The sequence below is a fragment of the Anabrus simplex genome, chromosome 5, assembly GCF_040414725.1.
Source record: "Anabrus simplex isolate iqAnaSimp1 chromosome 5, ASM4041472v1, whole genome shotgun sequence".
Taxonomy (NCBI): domain Eukaryota; kingdom Metazoa; phylum Arthropoda; class Insecta; order Orthoptera; family Tettigoniidae; genus Anabrus; species Anabrus simplex.
The window spans coordinates 183,185,444-183,206,933 of NC_090269.1; the positions used below are offsets into that span (position 1 = coordinate 183,185,444).

Here is a 21,490-nt window from a genome sequence, read left to right on the forward strand (position 1 = left end):
TAGAAGAATTGTAGTATAGGCCTAATTACTAGACAGAGTTTGAGTATCAAACACTTAGTAGCGACTTTTACAGAACGTCCACCGCAAAACCGGAAACTCGTTAGCATCTGAGATTATACCATGTTCACTGCGTAAAAGATACTCACGAACAACAGAAGATCGCATAGGAAACCGCACAAAATATGTTGTTCCTGCGCACCGGTCCGAATGAAAAACACACAGAATCAGGATCACAATCAGAATCAGAATGACTTGCCACACACGCGTACATACTTATATAGGCTTGCTACATGTGGTTATAGCGTCCCGAAAAGTTTACTGGTAGCAACGCTCTCACAGGCACTTCTTGACGCGTCACTCAGTCAACCCAACCTCACTTAAAACAAAGCCCTCGTATTGGCTATTGAGTGTCTGATGTGACATTGAACGTTCACTCACGTATATCCACATTGATCCACTCCAATCTTCAGCCTATACTACCTGCCGTACCCCGGGTTTCCAAGCCACTTTGTTGCAACACATTCGACTGACTTCGAGCGTCCTTCCCGATATAGCCACTGTTTACCACTGCACAATTCTTGAGCAAGCTACACTGTCACGCCATGTGCAGACACTTACACAGATTAAAGTTACATATATACAAAATTCCCTACTACAAATTCTTCTTATAATATTATGTTTTTACATATAAATAAACAAAATTACATGATTTACATGACTTTAATATTACGAACTATATTGCAAAAATTTCCTAACACCGGGCGAGTTGGCCGTGCGCGTAGAGGCGCGCGGCTGTGAGCTTGCATCCGGGAGATAGTAGGTTCAAATCCCACTATCGGCAGCCCTGAAAATGGTTTTCCGTGGTTTCCCATTTTCACACCAGGCAAATGCTGGGGCTGTACCTTAATTAAGGCCACGGCCACTTCCTTCCAACTCCTAGGCCTTTCCTATCCCATCGTCGCCATAAGACCTATCTGTGTCGGTGCAACGTAAAGCCCCTAGCAAAAAAAAAATTTTATATATCCTAACCTAAAAATTTGGGGATCGTACATTCGTACGGTTACAAGTTTTGCAGATTACCTGACCTAATTTCTCAGCATGATTAGAACTGTCCTTTGAGTCACACTTTAAAACCTCCGAACTCTTCAAAACAGGCAGAACTACGGTAGTTAAAGTCGTACAAGCTCCTGTATTAACAAATTTTGCAACTTCACACACTAAATCATTAACAATGTTTATAATCCACACCAACTGTTCTGATGAATAGAAAAAGACATTACACCGATCTTGCTTAAAAATTATGTCCATTAGTGGAGAACTGCATTTTTCTTGTTGAATTAGGTTATGGCATGATTCACAAGTTACTTCTTTTCTTATTTCGTTCACAATGAAACCACTGAGGAAAGCAAGTTTAATAGACACTACCTCCAGACCTGTAAAAGAAATAAGGGTATTAAGTTTACTGCATAATAACAGTATGGTTATTATTTAGAATACTGTTATCTAACAACCAACAGTAAATAAATTTTGTAAAAGTGAGTATACGTACAATGAGGCTTGTGAAGATTTTGCAGGATTACTGTCACTGTTCCTGGAATGTTAGGAATCACTTCCAATGGGACTGATTGAGATGACTTGACACAGCTAATAACATTCATCTCACGAGTATGTTGATTTCGCCGTTTCAAAGGAATTCCTATCTTCAAAATTTTGTTGAAGGCAAGTACTACAGCCCTTGAATCCAGCATGTCATTGTTGCCTGAAGTTCTCCTCAAAATGCTAAAGAACATTTCTAGGGAATCGCTGTTAAATACTCTAGTAAGCTCAAAACGAAAGCCAGATGACAATAAGTATCGGATACAGAGAACTGTAGAACACGTAGTCAGAAGAATAGCCTCGTAAATTTCATTGCTGAGAAAACTCGCTCCTTGCTCATGGCATGCTTCCTTCACATCCTCAAGATATACCAGAAACTCACTCTCCAGCCAGTGAAGCCTGTCATCATCTGTGTTGAAAAAATGGACCTTGACAGGGCAAAACTTAGCATTGTTCTGACTGCTAACATCATGGATATTGAACCATTCCTGAATCATTTTCATTAAGTATATAGTCGCTGTGCAATCTTGGAACAAGTGGGCTTTTGGATGTCCAGAATGTTTTTGGAGATATTCCAGGGCTGTTATTACTGGAGTAGAAAATATGTCCTTCGCTCGTTTCACATTCATTTTTTCTATGTTGTTTGGGCTTACAGGTTTTCGAGTCAGAAAGCGAACAGGTATTACCACTTGACTTGCTTGCAATTCATATAAATTCTTCACGTGAGAGCCACTTATTGTGTCTTCTCCGTCAAACATGGTCTTCTCTAAAAATGTGTTTCATACGTTCTTTAACATGTGACATTGGTCAAATGCAAGAAATAAAGGTCGGTTCGGGTAATTTGGGTGAGTAATTTGTGGCTTCAAAATCTTTCTATTGGAAAGTCATCTCTTCATATTAACATTGGTCTCATGATTATCGGAAACTAGACGTATTACAAGAGATCCACAAGCCTCAATCTCTCTGATAACAGACAGTGTCAAATTATACGGTTCCTTGCCTGAGATTCGTTTGGTAAAGAAGTACGCAGCTGGAAGTCTGTACTTAGTGCATAACACTGCTATCATAAAACAAAGCAAATTATTGGCGATAATTTCAGATTCCCTCACATTCTTGACGTTCTTAATTTCGGATATAGTATTATCTGGAACAGATGTGGTTTTGTGACCAAAGAAAGTATCTAGCTTTTTGTCATATTGCAATTGCTGTTTTATTGCCATTTCATCCACTGTCAAGGAACATACTCTTTCAGCCTCATTCAAACGTTCAGATTCTAGGGTTAATCTCTCTTTCACAAGGTTTGTAACTCCTGTGTTGCATGAAGTATCACCCAAATACCTGGACAATGTGCTCCTTGAAGGCAACTTACCTATAACCTTTGGGCGATATGCATTCCCAAACTATACTGTGTTTTACCATAGATTCTGTCCATCTTGAAGAGCATTTCTCAAAATTTGCTATTTGCTCACGAAGGAATGAAGACTTGGCATTTGAGGGATCATGCTCAGCTGTTTTATTTATTCGTGACAAGGCTTTATGATAATTATTGTTATAAATCTCCAACTCTTGATTAGTTTTATTCAGTTCGTTTTCAAGACGTGAATGTTTAGCACGTGCTCTCCACAGTTTTAGTCGCAATTTATTTGTTTCTATTTTGAGTAGCTTCTCGTCTAAAATGTCACACTGGACATCAACGGAATGATGAAAGTTATGATTTGTGGGACACTCGTGCAGGGAAACACCTGAAGTATTACTTTCGTCACAGCTTGGCTCAGTTGATTCATATTTCCGTTTCTTACCTTTGGCAATGACTGAATGTTTCATAATAGGTCTACGTTCTATTTGATCAGTTGGACTTTGTAAGATGGATGAGAAGGGAAAACAGAGGGAACAGCAGCATCCTGCTGTTTCTTAATTTTCAATCCACGTCGATAGTCAGACTCACGAATATGAAGGCTACATACCACAGAAGATCTAGAATTTAAATTGGGCCTGAAGTCTGCTCTTGATATAGCTTTAAGCCATTGTTCTCTAAGGTCAGTTCGGTTGGGAAATTCGTGACAAGATACTCCTCTCACTTTACTACTCCGGCTTGTGAAGCAAGGCACGCAGCAATACACCATTGCTATTGATAGTGTAACATGTTGGCAGGGTAGATAAATGAATAAATGAGTACAGAACCTGGTAGCGTCCTATTTCTAAGATTTATTAACTAAGCACTATAATTACAGATTTACACACACAGACGATAGCCGAGCTTACGACTTACGCAAGTACACGATTACATACTTACACGGTTTGCACTCTCTCTCTTAGTTTCTCATGTTCCATCTACAATGACACACACACACAGAGTCATTGATTATTTTCACTACACTCCCTCAGCCACTCAGTCACACTCATTAGCACTGTCACGGTCCACAGCCTACACGTCAGTCTCGCAGGTCGGGATAGTATCCACTGTTCACTCAATCCGGCGAACTCCGTTCACATTCTGCACACGTCGTCACCCAGTGTTCCCTTCGCGCTGCTCCAGAACACCCAAGGTTCTTCTCCAGCAGCCGACCCCAAGGGACTCACACAAACAACGTCAAGGAAATAGGAACGAGTCCTCGGCTCCAACAGGCAGATACTCCATCAGGCTGCACTCTCCCAGGCCATCACTGACTGCGCTCCAGCAAACTCAATTTTGCCCTCACTCACCCACTCACTAACTCTGTCTAACTCTCACTGACTGCAGGCAAGTTGTTCCTCTCTTATATACCTGCACTTGCCCATCTAGAATAGTCCGGATGTTCGATGGATCCAGGAACCTTGCGAGATGGAAGACTCCAGATTAATAGTGCAGTAATTTCCGTCGTCCCATGCAGCGCGACCACGGATAGAAGAGATAAGGGCCGGCCCAGCGCTTAAGGGTTGGCGCGGTTGAGTGTAAGGGGGGTGGGGCGATGGGTGACAAGCTCGGACCGTAGCAAGTTGGCATGGCAGACACTATAACCATTACACTGCCCCCTCCTTAAGGCTGCTCGTCCCGAGCTGCTCCACGATACTCTGCAAGGTGGTTTGTTCGGTTGGCCACCACCTTCCCATGGGGGATCCGCTGGGTCCGGTCGACGGTGTCCTCGTCCCCGTTGATAACAAGCAGCAAGTCCTCGCATGGCAGCTGGAACTTCAGTGGTTTTCCTTCCGTCCACACCCACGTCTACTTTCAGGGCTCGAGCACCTTCATAGTCCTCTGGTGTGACGCCCGGGACTAGTTTGCTCGTCCCTGATTTAGCCCTGCTGAATTTCCTTTTCTTCCGGGGTGCGGAATTTGATGTTTGTACCAGCATGCAGCTTCGTGCTGGAACAAGTGTCCTGGTCAGGTGGCATCCTCGTTCGTTGGTCAACGGTTCGTCTTCCACTGCTGCTCCGTCTCCTAGTAGGGGTCCCTCCACCCGTGCCGTTGCAATTGCTGCCTCTGTCTCATAGGCCATCGTCAGAGCCTCTTCGTAGTTCTGTTTCTTGCTGATCGTCCTGCATGGACAGATCTCAGTGCCACATAGTTTATCATAGGCGTCAGCCGCCTTGAGCTTGGTGTCACCTCGGGATAACTCTTCCACAATCACGTCACCTAGTCGCTCGATCTCGGCGTCAAATTCCCGCGGCGTTATATCGGTGCGCTGAGTACTCTCCTGCAGCTGGACTTGGTAGGTGGCTCTCGGTTGCTGGACATTGCAGTGCACGTCGAGCACTCCCACAACCTCCTCATAGGTCGAACTTGGCTGGGGGCTGCGTTGTATTGTCATCTTCATTACACATAGTCCGGCGATCGGATATTCAGCAATCTTCTTGGACGTCGATCCGGTCTCGAACTGGGTTCGGCATGTTCTCTTGGAAGTAATCCTGTCGTCCCGTAGGGTTTCCAACTTCACGATGGTGGAGCCTCCGTCGCTGTTAGAGAGATTCATTCACATCTCCACAGCCATCATTTCCACATGCAGGGCTGTCATTTCCACCTCTGGGCCTCGAACTCCGGACTCCACAACCGCAAGCATTTCTTCGGACCCCTTCTTGTCCAGTTCGTTGTCATCTCGCACATCATCGTTGTCGACCTCGGTTTCGAGAGAGCGCACTTCGTTTTCTGACTTCAACTGCTCGCTCTTCCGTTCATTTGAGTCTGGTTTCAATTGGTCCGGGTTTGATCTCCGCTCAGATCTCAGTTCACTAATGAGTTCGCCATAACCAGATAAAATTTTATTTTCAAGTTCACTAAACTTGCTTAGAAAAATCTGGAGCTGTTCGGAATTCATTTCGCTAGTAGAAATTTCTGTCGACTACAAAATACGCAACCAGGTACTCGATTCTGACACCAGTTTGAACGTAAGAGTTATCCACCAGTTTATCACACTTGTCCATCCCAATTCTGACGCCAGTTGTAACATGTTGGCAGGGTAGATAAATGATATAGATGTTGATTCCCATAGGGAATCTGAAATATTTGTCCTGAATGAGCAAATTTATAATACCAATATAAATGGTCCGTTATTGGACATTATAAATTTTCCAGCTAGCTCATTCTTGGTTGCCAGCGTTTCGCCCTCGTGTGCTAGGGTGGGCTCATCAGTTGGTACCTAGCACACCTACCAATACGCTGGCTAGTGCATACCGAGGAGGCCACTGCGTAGGCTTAAGCAGGCATCAATTTTTAGTGATGAGACAAAGTCTCTTAGTGCATTGGCACTGCCGGTGGCTCCAGTTAGCCTACGCAGTGGCCTCCACGGTATGCACTAGCCAGCGTATTGGTAGGTGTGCTAGGTACCAACTGATGAGCCCACCCTAGCACACGAGGGCGAAACGCTGGCAACCAAGAATGAGCTAGCTGGAAAATTTATAATGTCCAATAACGGACCATTTATATTGGTATTATAAGGGTAGATAAATGAATAAATGAGTACAGAACCTGGTAGCATCCTATTTCTAAGATTTATTAACTAAGCACTATAATTACAGATTTACACACACAAAGACGATAGCCAAGCTTACGACTTACACAAGTACACAGGTACACACTTACACGGTTCCCGCTCTCTCTCTTAGTTTCTCATGTTCCATCTACAACGACACACACAGAGTCATCGATTATATACACTACACTCTCTCAGCCACTCAGTCGCCACTCGTTAGCACTGTCATGGTCCACAGCCTACACGCCAGTCTCGCAGGTCGGGATACTATCTGCTGTTCACTCAATCCGGTGAACTCCGTTCGCAGTCTGCACACGTCGTCACCCAGTGTTTCCTTTGCGGTGCTCCAGAACACCCAAGGTTCTTCTCCAGCAGCCGGCCCCAAGGGACTCACACAAACAACGTCAGGGAAACAGGAACGAGTCCTCGGCTCCAACAGGCAGATACTCCATCAGCTGCACTCTCTCAGGCCATCACTGACTGCGCTCCAGCAAACTCAACCTCGCCCTCACTCACTCACTCACTCACTAACTTGTCTAACTCTCAATGACTGCAGGCAGGTCGTTCCTCTCTTATATACCTGTGCTTGCCCTTCTAGAATAGACCTCGTGAGATTAATAGTAGAGTAATTTCCGTCATCCCATGTGGCGCGACCACGGATAGAAGAGAGAAGGGCTGGCCCAGCGCTTAAGTGTTGCTCACGATTGTAGCGGTCGAGCGTAAGGGGGGTGGGGCGATGGGTGACGAGCTCGGCCCGTAGCAAGTTGGCATGGCGGATGCTATAACCATTACAATAGATAGAAATCTGCAATAGGACATTCATATGCCAAGTTAATGTAGCCTATGGCAAGATCGTAAACAATAACTAATTAAAGCAAATATGTTACGATAGCCTTCAGTGAAGTAAGAAATTAGATTAAAAGGGTATGAGAAACTCGAACGGTGCATGAGATTTAAGCATGCCTAGTAATTACTTCTTTTAACAAATTACTACCATTACATACCTTCTTATGATGAAATAAATAGTCTGTACTTCCACTAATATCACAACTCAACCTAATCTCAGTAAACTACATAAAGAAATGACACTCGACACATTGTTTACTCCCTCTTTCTTGTTGTTCCTAACGTGCCTTCAGCGCGGGTCTCGTCCACGCTTCTAGCGCCACAGCAGCCGAAGTAGTCCCCATGTGATGTTCGCAAAGAAGCACGCAAGCCGAGCGAAGTGGGAAGGTTGAGAGGCATACTAGAGGGCGATGGTTTGCTGCTTTAAGTAAGAAACTGTGGTGGCAGACATCTGTCATTAATGGTAGTCTACTGGCCAAAAAATTAACTTTGATATTGTAGTTAGACCCATTCAAGCCCGCACCTTTTTTCATCACCTCTGCGTTCCACAGATACCCCGGAACAATTATTATTGTTGTTGTTGTTGTTATTATTAATGTTGATATTGTTGTTGTGCTAAAACAACAACAAAGGTAACACAATTTTCAATATCATAAGTTAGTACAAAATATTACTTAAGTATTGAGTAAAAATGTTTGTATCTCAATAACAGGAAAGAATAATAAAACATTCATTTTCCTTGGAATTAATCATTTCCAAGATAGCTTTCTAGCACTGAACCCTTTAGCTTCTCAGAATGGAAGGCTCAGGGTAGTCAATAACTAGGACATGGAGACAAGAAAATGTGATGCAGAAACTCTTGGTGTATCAAAGTTGATTGCATCTCTAAAAACATGAATGTTTAGAATTGTTTCTAGAAAACTTCGACGTTACCTGGTAATATGTTCCCTATACCTATGATAAATACTTTTTTCAAAACTTACTTGTATCTGTCTGTGCGGCGTGTTGGTAACATCAGCATGAGTAACTCTGGATTCTTTTTACGGGTAATGCTGTCAATGCCATCGATATAACTTGTCGTCTGTTCATCAAAAATCTCTTGCACACATGGTGGTTTAATGCAAAAGTGCATCCTAGTGGCAACTTCTGTAAGTGTTGCTATGAAACTGTGGGCTGGGCGACTGAAACCGCAAGGAACTACAATTCCCCACTCTCTCAGGACTGGAGTACACAGCAGGGCCTGACCTGGAAAAAATGAATGTACCATTCAAATTATTATTAAAAAAGACAATGTTCTGATTTTTCAAATATACCGATATTACAATTTTACTTCAGGTTTAATTACTCATGCTAAAACTATGGCTCTTTGACAGAAGTTACTTGCGATAAACCTGCCATCCTTTTCCAGTATACGGAGGCCCAGGCTCTGGCTATCACAAGCCAGGACAAAAAGCAAGTAAAAAAAGTAACACCTCTTTAATACGTTCAGTACCAGCTACTACCGCATAAACACGGATAACTACTATAAAAAGATACCTGGAAATTCCACATGTTCATCTTTCCAGAGGCAGAACCAGTTGTTTTCTGGTAAGTCAAATTATGTTTTATATTAACCCTTTTGTCTCAGTGAGCTATTTATTGCTCCATCTAGTGATGTAAATATTGTATATTGTTATTGTTTTCATTTCCATCTATCTCTTTTGTTTTTCATTTGTTACTTCATTGTGTTTTCAGCACATTCTTAGCTTATATTATGTAGATTCCCACTTGTGTGGCAAATAGGTTATAATGAGAAAATATAGGGATGCAGAGAATTATAGACAGTTGTTTTGAGAAATGTTAGTGCAGCCAGGCTGTTCCTGATGCACTTGAAAACCCATTACTGACGTTACTTGATGTTGATACATAAATTCCAGCCAGTTTCACACCTCTCTTCTTTGCATCCAAACTCATGAACTTGTTTATTTCTGCTTTCAATTTTGTTTCTCAACTCCTCTAGCCAGTTCTCTGCCTCCTCCTTAATCTCTCTACATAATACAATGTCACCTATGAACATTACACAGCAAGGTATGTCCACCCTCATGCTATCATAAATATTATCTTTAAATATTTTGTACCGGGCGAGTTGGCTGTTCGCGTAGAGGCACGCGGCTGTGAACTTGCATCCGGGAGATAGTAGGTTCGAATCCCACTATCGGCAGCTCTGAAGATGGTTTTCCGTGGTTTCCCATTTTCACACCAGACAAATGCTGGGGCTGTACCTTAATTAAGGCCACGGCCGCTTCCTTCCAACTCCTAGGGCTTTCCTATCCCATCATCGCCATAAGACCTATCTCTGTCGGTGCGACGTAAAGCCCCTACCAAAAAATATATATATTTTGCAATAAGTATTTTATGTTAGTTAAAATACATTAAAATCTATTTTGATATTGTGTTTTGACTCTTTCATACTAATGGTCCTGAGAAGGGTACAAATAGAGATAGTAGCTTATGACTGATATTAATGGCAAACAGTAGATCAGGCCATAAAAAATGCTAGCCAAGCTTTATATATACCAACAAAATTAGGAGATGACCAATAGTGTTACATAAAATCAAATATATCTGCTTCCTTCAAAGCTAGTGGAGCAATGAATGCAGCAACAAAACATTTTTCCCTGATCACCTATGAAATTCATTACTATGAATGTCAAACAGTTTTGATCCTGGTCACAGCCATTAAGGACAAAAGACCAATTGGAAGATTGAATGTTATTGAATAAACCACATGGAGACAGTCTGTACTGCAGTAGCAAGAACCTATCCACTACAACTGAGCAATTGAGATATTTTCTCACTTCTACTCACCGCTGATTTCTCGGCCCCAGTTATTCTGTGTGCCACTATGGAAAGATACATCATTTCCCACCTTGATAAACTCATTTGGGAGAACACGACCTTTCAAGGAAACCAAGCTTTTGCTGAGAGCAAAGTTCCACTGTTTCAGTTCACTGGCTACCTGTAAAAGAATGGAAGATTACTAAACTCAGAAGGTCGCCATAAATAAAAGCATGAAATTACAAAAGTAGGAAAGAAGAATTTTCATTAAGCACAAGAAACAAATATATTTTCTCTGTCAGAGATACATTAAGTACAGGACATCACATTGACGCTGTTTCTGTTGTTGCTCTATCATGCAAGGGCTATTTTTTAAGTAAGGACCATTTTGAATAAAATAAAAACTACTGAAATTTTTGGCTAATTTACATTTTATCTGATTCCACATTTCCACCTAGTCTCCACTTGTGTTCAAGCATTCACTTTATCTTAAGATAGGTTTTGTAAACCCTTGTCATAGAAGTCTGCTGCCTAAGATGAGAGCCATTTCTGAACCGTAGTTTTCATTTCCTCGTCGGTGTGGAAATACTTGCTGGCAATGATCCTTTTCAGATGAAGGAAGACATGGTAGTCACTAGATGCAAGGTCAGGGCTACTGGGGGATACAGGGGTGATCAAATTGTTGCCAGCCAAATAATTCAATCTGGGCCTGCGTACAAGCTGCAGAGTGAGGTTTTGCATGATCGTGGAGCAACAATACTCGGCGGAAAGTAGGCCGTGGTGTTTATTCTGGATTGCTCAGCAAAGTTTTGCTAAGGCAACACAATAATTATAGTCCCTGGCATCATGCAGTCCATTAGCACAACACCACATCTGTCCCAGAACATGATAGCCATAATCTTGTGAGTCGAGAAAGTTTGCTTGAATTTTACTTCCGTTAGAGATGAGGTGTGTGTCATCACTCCATTGATTGCTGCTTGGATTCAGTGCTCACAAGTGACACCTGTCTTGTTCTCCATGACAATGTGGCCCTTCCTCTGGTAGCAGAGCACAAATGTCAAAGCACTGGCACTCTCTTCATTTAGTGTTCCTCCACCAGCACCTTTGGAACCAACAGATTGCACATCTTTCTGTAGTCCAGCTTTCCCAAAACAGTTTTGAAGAAAATTGACTTTGCAACACATGGAAGGTGAAATGACAGAGAGGATATAGTGAACCATCTGTTTGCACGAAAGGTGGTGTCAACCTCACACACATCACTGCTCCGACATTGACCACTCAAGTGGTACCTTGTAGGCATACAGACCCTCACGTTATGGTGGCATAAGGCCATAGCATTGAACGGAGATTACACTGGAAAATATGGTATTGTAGCAAAGGGATTGGGAAATAACATGGTGTATTTGAATCCTCACAAAACCAACCTGCTTTTAGAACAACAAAAAAAATGTGTTGCATATATTGAACTCCCTTTGTATCAGTGGGGAACATCTGAGAAAGGTCTCCACCTTCAAGTTTTAATGCAGCTTAAAACAGGGAAATGGAAAAACAATAAAGAACTAAATTATCATGCAAGACTAGCAGACACTTCCCAAAAATGTTTGAATCTTGGTGTAGAGTAAAAATGTCCCTCAAAATAGTAAGAGAGTGGTGTACCAGACGTACTAAATCCCAACAGTGACATATGCTTCAGAAACTTGGGTAATGAGGGGAATACAGAAGAGCAGGATCGAGACCAGTGAGATTAAACTTTGAAGAAGTAGATTAGGAGTAAAAAAAATTTAAAAAAATGGATAAGATAACAAATGAGAAAGAGAACTAGTGCAAGTGGAACCATAGCAGGATGGAATAGAAGAATCAAGACTTGGATGGTATGAATGCATGAAGAGAATGGAGAAGAGAAGGAGATACACGAGATGGGATTGAAAGGAGACAAGAGGAAGACAAACGGTCAGGTGGTTAAAAGGAATGGAGAAACGAGTTAAGAAAATAGGGCAGAACTGGACCAAAGAACACAGTGGAAATTCTTCTATTCTAAACAAACCTGGCCAGTGGCGGTTGATGTGCAGGATGATTATGAAAGAGATAAAAACAAACTCCATGTCATCACACACTGCCATCAATGGCTGGGTTCCTTTTAACCTGTATTCCTTGTCTGCTAAAATCTGTTTTTATTTTTTACTGTTGATCACTTGTTCTTATCCTGTTTTCTTCTGAACCTTATCCTCTTCTTCAAGTTCAAGAAAGGCTTCTGAATGAGTTTGGATTCCTTTACTTCATGCTGAGAAATCTGGGAAGCAGAAACTACCTCATTGCAGGCCAAGAAAGATCTAGAGGAAATGAGATTGATGATGAGGGAGAACAACTTCCAGCTACCTCATTTGTTATCTGTATTAACTTCCCTTCTTGAATGTCTCTCCCTTTTCTTGTGTTTAAACAACTTTATCTATATCGTACACTTCCCACATTAAGACTAAAGACTTGATATGACATTTGTTTGTTGCTTTCCTTACTAACATGACAAGGATGAAGTGCCTGTCTGTACATTCTTTCCTGTTTTGTTGACAATATACAGAATACAGAAATGAAGTCCATCATTTTTGAAAGTTTTATCTGTCATTTTGTTTGGATTGAATAAACTCTAAAACTGATAACCCATTTTCATTTTCATTTTAAATTTGGTTTTATCTCAGTCCCTTAAGTAGCAGCTCTGAGGCAACTGCCACTGAGCCAGAGAAAAGGCAAACACTGAGCTCATAAACTTCCCTCGCAAGCCACCAATACCAAGCCCAGGTCCACTGCAATTTCTTGCAAACAGCAGGGTTGTACTTGGTACTCTCTTATATTTGCTCAGGGTGAAGAATGCAATGCCATTCAGACTAAAATCATCAACATCCTTCACTTGCACAAGAATAGAAAATTTTGACTTTACTGCTTGTTGTTTCACAGAGATCTGTGAATTTGACTTCCTTATCGGCGCATACCTACAGCAGTTCTTGTGACGTATGCCTTGTTGTCAGACTTCAATTCAAGTTGTGCACCATTTCAAGATATCAATAACAGCGTTTGATGTTGACATGCGTCCATTCTTACTTTCAACTGTAACACACATCATTGAATCTACAGCAATCTGTAGTACCATTCATGTTGTTTTGAGACTTCACTTTTAGTAGTGTACCACTGCAGGTATCAGTGCTAACATTTCATGCCAATCATGGTGTTTCATGTTCACTCTCAGCAATTTTTCTACTTTCTTCCTTCTGAAAATATTCATCTATCAGAACAGTTTTTGTAGCTGATTATATAAGTAGTCTTACAGAAAATGAAGGTCTTCCACAATTGCTTAAGCTGATTTTATTCCTTTTCACTAACTCTCACTTACCTTAACTCTCCATTGATTTTTACTTATCCCAATTTTCATAATTCCTTACACTGCTTTCTTCCTTTCTGCAGCAATAATGGTCAACATCTAAAAATGAACGCCTATTTATTAAATTATTTCCTAAAGAACAGCTTTTCTCAGTTATTTTCCTGCCCTATGTTTTTCAACTCTAGCTTTTACTGCGGAATTGCATGTGTGGAAATTCGATTTGTGACTATTAATAGAACTGAAGACAACTGGAAACTGTATCGAAATGTGTTAAATATATTTTAGTACATTTAAATATGTTTGCCTTGATTGATTTGTTTATGGACTTGCACCAGATGAGCCAAACCTGTCCATGGAAACTCCTGGCTACAAAAGCGGTACAGTAACCGACTGATCTGCTATGATGAGAAATTGAAATGGAATGGAAAATAACACACAGGAGGTCTTGTTGTCTTAATTATTAAACCTCTTATATAGATATTAATAAGTAGAAAAAAGTACCTTCTCTGTGTCAGAAAGTCTCTTCTGAAACTTGTTCAGGGCTGCAATGCGATCTTTTGGTGATAGTCTCGTGTGTTCAGCCAAGTTCCTCATGAGGTGGAAGTTGGCACGCATTTCATCTGTGATGCCAGTCATACGGCATAGCTCAGGCACCAGATACACTGGCGTGGAGAAGCCCCGACGACGTTCACGCAATTTGGGTAGAGATACAAGCATTGGCTGGTCAGGATTCTTGATTTCAAGACCATACCGCTGTAAAGAATGTAAGTTTCCAAAAATTAAAAAAAGAAAACACTGTTGCCTAAAAATTAAAAATATAAATGCCAAGATAAACCACAACATTAAAATGAACATTTCAAAGTCTCGTACCCAAACTTTTATAAGATTCATTAACATTCCTCTGTTTAATACTTATATCCAGTGCTAAGTGGGAAGCATTTTGGCCTCAAGTCTAATCCAGCCATTCCCAAACTGTGGTCCACGGACCCCTAAGAAGCCGCGATGATAATCCAAGGGGTCCACAATAATAATGCAAGTTGTAAGTATTTGAACAGTGAAATTTTAATGCACACACACAATTCATAGACCATTATACTAAATTTATTGGATGTGGCGGAAGTAATGGAGCAAAAGGAGTGGAGGGGGCTTGTTTACCACACCCGGGTGAATGGAGTGGGACATTGATGATGATATACTAAATTTAGGAACTATGTCTTCACTATTGTATAACTTACAGTATATGTACTTTGCCAATACATGGTGCAATTTAGCACCAGAAAAAGAAAAAATATTACAAGCCAGTGTAAATGGTGTACTGTAATTATGAGACACTTGGAACTGCCAGTATCCACACTCAGACCATATTTTCCGCTTCTGATTGAGAAAATCTCGTGGATCAGAACCCTTTGTTTTTTAAATTGAACTCAAACTACCCTCCCTTGAGGAAGATCAACTAGCCGAAGTATCTTGTCAGAGAGAAAGATAAAATAAATTGAAGTATGATATGGGTGAAAAATCAAATGTAGTGGCATGTTTAACTCTAGGAAATTCCATAAATATCACAACTCCACATCTGATCAACTTCACTTTTGGGCCCATGACATCCCCTTTTCTAGAAAGGAAGCAATGAGTTTAATGCCTTTCATGACACCTGTAAATAAATGAAATGGCGTATGGCTTTTAGTGCCGGGATGTCCGAGGACATGTCGGCTCGCCAGGAGGAGGTCTTTTGATTCGGCGCCTGGAGGCGACCTGCACGTCATGATGAGGAAGAAATGATGATGAAGATGACACATACACCCAGCTCCCGTGCCAGCGAAATAACCCATGATAGTTAAAATTCCCGACCCTGCCGGGAATCGAACCCGGGGCCCCTGTAACCAAAGGGCAGCACGCTAACCATTTAGCCATGGAACCGGACAACATACCTGTGTGAGTGTACCTTTTCTGCTCTCACACAAATAAAAACAAAGTACAGAAACAGAGTTAATGTCGAGACTGATCTTCAGTTTAAATGACTATGCTTGTAAATTGGTTCATCTTTGGAAAACAGCATCATCCATCCCACTGATCCAACAACAGCAACTAGTTAATTTTTTCAAGTACGCTTCCAGATCCAGTGATTTTTTTTTCAATAAGTTTCCAGATCCAGACTGTTGTGATTATTAGCTAAGTGTCATATTGTTTTAAATTTCTGTGCAATTATAAATTATTTTTATGTAAACAAAGTTAAATTAAATTTCCAATGAAAGCTAATATTAGTCCTAAATTATACAAATAAAATCAAAGATGGTATCACTTCAAAATTGTTTTTTATCTACTGAATGCAGTATTATGCACTGTGGCCAAGGGGTCCTTGGACATGGATGCGATATGCTCAGCAGGCATCCGAGACAAAAGTTTGGGAAACCCTGGTCTACTCAGCCAACTACTACTCCTACTACAATGTTTTCATTCTTCCCCTGAAGCGGGAGGCGGGCCTCTTGGACGGTGACGCCGTCTCTCAGGCCGGAAGATTTGTTACGATGCAGGAGATGCTCAGAGAAGGTGAAGGGGTTGGTGGCCGCGGCCTATACCAGGAACTGTCCCGGCATTCGCCTTAGTGCAGGAGAATGGAAAACCATGGAAAACCATTCTCGGGACAGCCGACGGTTAGGACCAGCTGTGAGGTCCAGCCTTCTCCCATCTTCCGAATGCAGAGGCGTAGAGCAACGGTAGAGCCGTGGCCACCGCTCCTCTGCTTGGTTGGCCGGTCAGAGTCCAGAGCTGTTGGACCACGGACCAGCCGTGGCCACTTATGGGCCAAGACCCGCTCTGAATCTACCGATGGCCAACCAAGCGGCTGCTATGTTGACACGTTATCCCAAACGCTCAATACATTGCACTCTACGGAAAATTTCACTGCACTAAAAATCACTTGCCCTAGGCCAAAATATTCTCATTTCATAAAAAAAAAAAAACTGCAATAGAAACAATTCTGGAACTGAACAGACTGTAGATCAACATTAAAAAATTGATTTACAAATTGTACTTTATTCCAGATGTCTTTAAAAATTTGAATGCTATTACTGTAGCTCTTGATTGTGATCTTGACAAGGGGCACACAAATTATAACAAGTTCACTTCTCACCATCTTAAAGAGAAGTTGCTTGAGCAAAGTGCAGATATTTCTGGAGTGGATGAGGGTGGAGGAAGAAGGCGTGAAGAGTAATTCAGTAGGTCAGCTGTCACATGCTTACAAAGGAAATGCTATCCAACAACTGCATAGCTCAGTTTATTAGGCATTTACCTATTGTGTTCAAGCTAAACACGAGTGACCCATGCAACTATATTACTCTACAGGACAAATTCTGGCATTCTTAATGGCTTATGGGAGCAAGTATAGTTGTAAGGGAAAAATACATCATTATTATCAAGGAAATTAACCATGGTGATGAGACCTGTACTGGTGTACAGAACAAAGATCTAATAATTACCAGAAAGTAATCAGATGGTAGCCATGTATAATTGTAAGTAGTTTTTCAATAAGGCAGCTGCAGTTCAAATTTTAGGCAATACACATAGGAAGCAGAGACTGAATCATTAACAGAACCTTGGCTGGTGATGTGACAGGATATATTGAAATATTGAGTTCGGGAATTTGAAAAATGGGTGTAGAAAGCACATGTATGTGCGAGTACTCCAGGGACATGTAAGTCTTGGGAGGATGGCAGAAAATTTTCAATAGAAAAGAAAGCTTTTCACCACATAGGTAGGATCAAAGTGAAGCTTTATATCCAGATCTGCAGCACTGTCATAGCGACGAACATTGTACCCTTTGCATACTAACTTATCAGGCAGACTTCTTCCCCAGGACTTCCTCAACACTGAGAGATTCATACAAAGGCCCTAAATTCCTTCTTTCTTTCTTTCTTTCTTTCTTTCTTTCTTTCTTTTGCCATTATAAATTCCACATAGCACATTTCCTTACTGGAGGTTGTTCTCTCCCAACCCATCTAGCTTTATCAAAACCTCAGTCCACAATAAGCCCTCCATCAACATCAATATCTCCACTCTGATAGCTTTCAACTCTTCCAATCCCAATGAGGTTTTACACAACAGCAATTTTTCATAGGATGCTACACGATTTCCAGTAAGTAGCACTGGCATCTTGTGTCTTAAGTTCAAGGACCAAATTTCATCAAGAGACAATAATATCAACAGCTTTGTTGAAATATTAAAGGAATCTTTCTGAATGAAATTCCAGGACTTTGGTACCATCAGGAATGAAAAGGACTTAAAATATGCAGCATCAAGAATATCAGCTGTTACTATATCTTTTCAGGTGGTCAAAATGAGAAACTTCAAATTAACTGGAGCAGATAAATGCTTTAGATAATGGGAAAACAGTCGTTGGATACAAATAAATAAGTGAATAGATTATTATAGATGACTGTTTAAGTAATGAACAAGACATGGGAAAAAATGTATGGTGACTTTCCCATCGTGTTTCTGGGATAACGTTAAGATCTATGCAATTTAATATAACCTTACTCACAACGTATACACAACTTAACCTCAGAATTCTGTATACAATATAGAATTCCACACCGAAGCATAGGTACATCAGCTAGTATCGAACTATGTCTTCCTTTGTGTTACTAGTCATGAAATTTACTATAGCTCATTCCACGTTACGAAAACTGTATAGCTCTTATGGAGGAGTGAACACACCCCCTCTTAGACACCCATAATTCTTCGTGATTAAGGAATATTATACTGTACTTTGTAATGTGTTATGAAAGATAGATTTTTAAAATGAGGCCTTTCTGCTTGTGAATTATTAAAATAACGACGTATTTCTTTTTTCATAAATACATTCGTAGGGAGGAAGAACAACGGCGGCAACAGTCATCGCTTCATTGCCTTCCTTCATTTTCCTTCTTCAGTGTTGCTCTGGTACAAGCATCGTGAAGTCCTTCACTTCTGTAGTGGAGTCATCTACAGTATTTATTTGTTGCGCGTGTTTTTTTTTTTTTTTTTTAGGCTTTAAATCAGTGTGTAATTGTCTTGTGTTGAGTGAGAGTTATGTGATAAGTGTACGTGTGGGTTTTTCTTTAACATTAATACTGTGAGCTTTTGTAGAGACATCTACAGTATTTCTTGTGTCTGTTATGTAGCCTTTATAGCCTGGAGAAATTTATTAAATGCAATCAAATGCATCCCTCATCTCTCGAGCCTATAAATATTATTATCTATTTTCGCCCCCAATTTGCCTTACACTTCAATATTGAGGTTTTTAATGTACCGTAGTTTACCTCTTATTCTGTACAAACCAAAATAGCTCTTGTAAATCGCCCATCGCCTTCAGTTCATAAAAATAATTTGTAGCTTAGTTTCTTCCGTGTTTTGTCTTGAACTTAAATACTGAATTTCACAAATTTATGTGCCACCGTTTTCCTGTGATGGTGTTTAGCAGACCCGTTCGATATGGCAACCCTGTTGTCATCAGAGCAATACTATTTTCTTAACATGGAACGAGCTATAGTGCAAAAGATTTTCTTCTTCCAGAGCCATAATTTTGCACAGTTTTTAAATCTGGAAACATTGCTTTGAATGAATTCCCTGCATGATCAAAAACTGCAAATGCTACATTATGTTCTACAAGAAATGATGTAAAGAGCAACTCTGTATTTGTAACAGTTTTTTCCCCACTACTGACAAAAAAACTGATTACTGGTTTATTATTTGCATTATCCAAGTGATTTTTATTTGACAGATTAAATGTGCCTTCCAATATCATCTCTACCACCACAGGCCACAGAAAAATCACAACACCACATGCTACAGAACACATGGTTAGAACGAAGATATTAAACACGGCCATTCTCCATATATCTACTACGATACTTTTGGAGCACAGCACTTGCTGCCCTGTTGTTGAAAGCATAAGTATGCTTCATTTCTGCGGCACAAGAACTTTTTTTTTTTTTTTTTTGAAAGGAAGCGGCCGTGGCCTTAATTAAGGTACAGCCCCAGCATCTGCCTGGTGTGAAAATGGGAAACCACGGAAAACCATCTTCAGGGCTGCCGACAGTGGGATTCGAACCCACTATCTCCCGGATGCAAGCTCACAGCCGCGTGACCCTGACCGCACGGCCAACTCGCCCGGTAAGAAAACTTCTTAACCACAAAATAACCGGAATAAGAAACCTGGACTAAGAACCATCAAAGGTCATTGACTAAATGAATATGGCACCATATTGTGAAGCCGCAAAAGGCAAGAACAAAGACCAACCAGACGGCCAACCAAGGCATGATGCACATTGTGATATCACAATAGCACCCAATGCTTTATTTAAAATAAAACTTCCTTGGTCATTTTTCCATATGAAAAGTAAAAATAAATACGGTGTTTAATTTCCATAATAAATACGCCTTTAATCATACATAATACCTTAAACCCGTACAAATTACGGAAAATGTGAGCACATTCATTTTCAGTCCAGTATTACAGTGAAAGAGAAATGTGATCTTTGTCTGATTTTCTGAAACTTAAATGTAATTTTAGTTCTAGTACTGGTAAGAAACAAAGTGTAACTTAACAAAAAAAACATGAAAATCAAAACATTGTCTTTTACTCCTGAAGACATTTAAAAAAACACGAATACCTAATAATTCATTAAAAGTGTATAGAATTCAATAACCCTTCACCCTGTACCCTGTACCAAAATTGGAGAAAATGCAAAAAAACAATCAGTAATTTTAAATATGCTTAGTTTTAGCACATTTTACTATGGAATAGATTTACCTATATTTAAATCTGCAATAATTTGGTCTTACCAAAAAATATTAAAATAATCAGAATCCTAACCCTCAACCATTCACGAATAATGTACCTATCCTTTTGGTTTTCTCTGATTGATTTTATTCATCACTGCTTTGTTCCTCTTCAGTTACTTATAAATCTAATAGTGGTTAAAACATATCTTGCCAAATTATTTAAAATATGTTTAGGAATGGAGTTACCAAACCCCAAACCCCATGGCACTACAGCCCTTGAAAGGCCTTGGCCTACCAAGCGACCGCTGATCACCCCGAAGGCCTGCAGATTGTGAGGTGTCGTGTGGTCAGCACGACGAATCCTCTCGGCCGTTATTCTTGGCTTTCGAGACCGTGGCCACTATCTCACCGTCAGATAGCTCCTCAATTCTAATCACGTAGGCTGAGCAGACCTCGAACCAGCCCTCAGGTCCAGGTAAAAGGCAGGCACGCTACCCGTACACCACAGGGCCGGCTAGGAATGGAGTTACTTGTATAGATTTTAAACACACTTTTATTTCCCACAAGTACCACAAACTATTGCATGTAAATAAATAAAAAACTAGTTTCCTCACATGTTTGTAATACAATTGCTTTATATCTTGATTCACATAAAAGAAATCATAGCAAGACATTCTTGGCAATTTCATGCATTTTAAATTCTAATTAACATTCTTAGTCTCCCTTTCCAATTATGTCCATTCTGTGCAACTCCAATGCTGTGCTAATAGATACATACGGTATATAAACTGCTTTATAAATGGAGGTAAAACTCCTAAATCATTTTGTAAAAAAGAAATGATAACTTGAAACTCACAGACTTGAAGTAAGCCTTGTATGTTACTTCCTTGCCATCTCGAGAAAATGCGCTCATAGGAGTTACAGTGAAATCAACATCATCCACCCTGTAAGTCTTGTTATTGTAGTCTGTCAGAACTGTTGTTCCCACAATGCACTTCTGATATAAGTGCTGAAAATGAGCCGGATCCTTTTCAGCAATACTCTCCAGAATATCGAGAGCATTATCTCGACGCATCACCTGCAACATTAAGACAATTAATTACAGAATGGAAGCCTGATTAAAGATCTTGCAAATAAAACAAAATGCTTTACA

General features: G+C 40.5%; 1 protein-coding gene across 1 annotated transcript in view; it reads right to left on the reverse strand.

Moving 5' to 3' along the window:
* The window catches only part of LOC136874424 (piwi-like protein Siwi), a 135,267-nt gene that overhangs the window by 50,461 nt on the left and 63,316 nt on the right, over positions 1–21,490 (reverse strand). Inside the window, exons 7-10 of the mRNA XM_068227800.1 lie at positions 21,194–21,415; positions 14,077–14,328; positions 10,236–10,386; positions 8,372–8,633 (exon numbers count right to left, since the gene is read on the reverse strand). Of these exons, the coding sequence (XP_068083901.1) occupies positions 8,372–8,633; positions 10,236–10,386; positions 14,077–14,328; positions 21,194–21,415 (887 nt within the window). The remainder of the gene's footprint in view (positions 1–8,371; positions 8,634–10,235; positions 10,387–14,076; positions 14,329–21,193; positions 21,416–21,490) is intronic.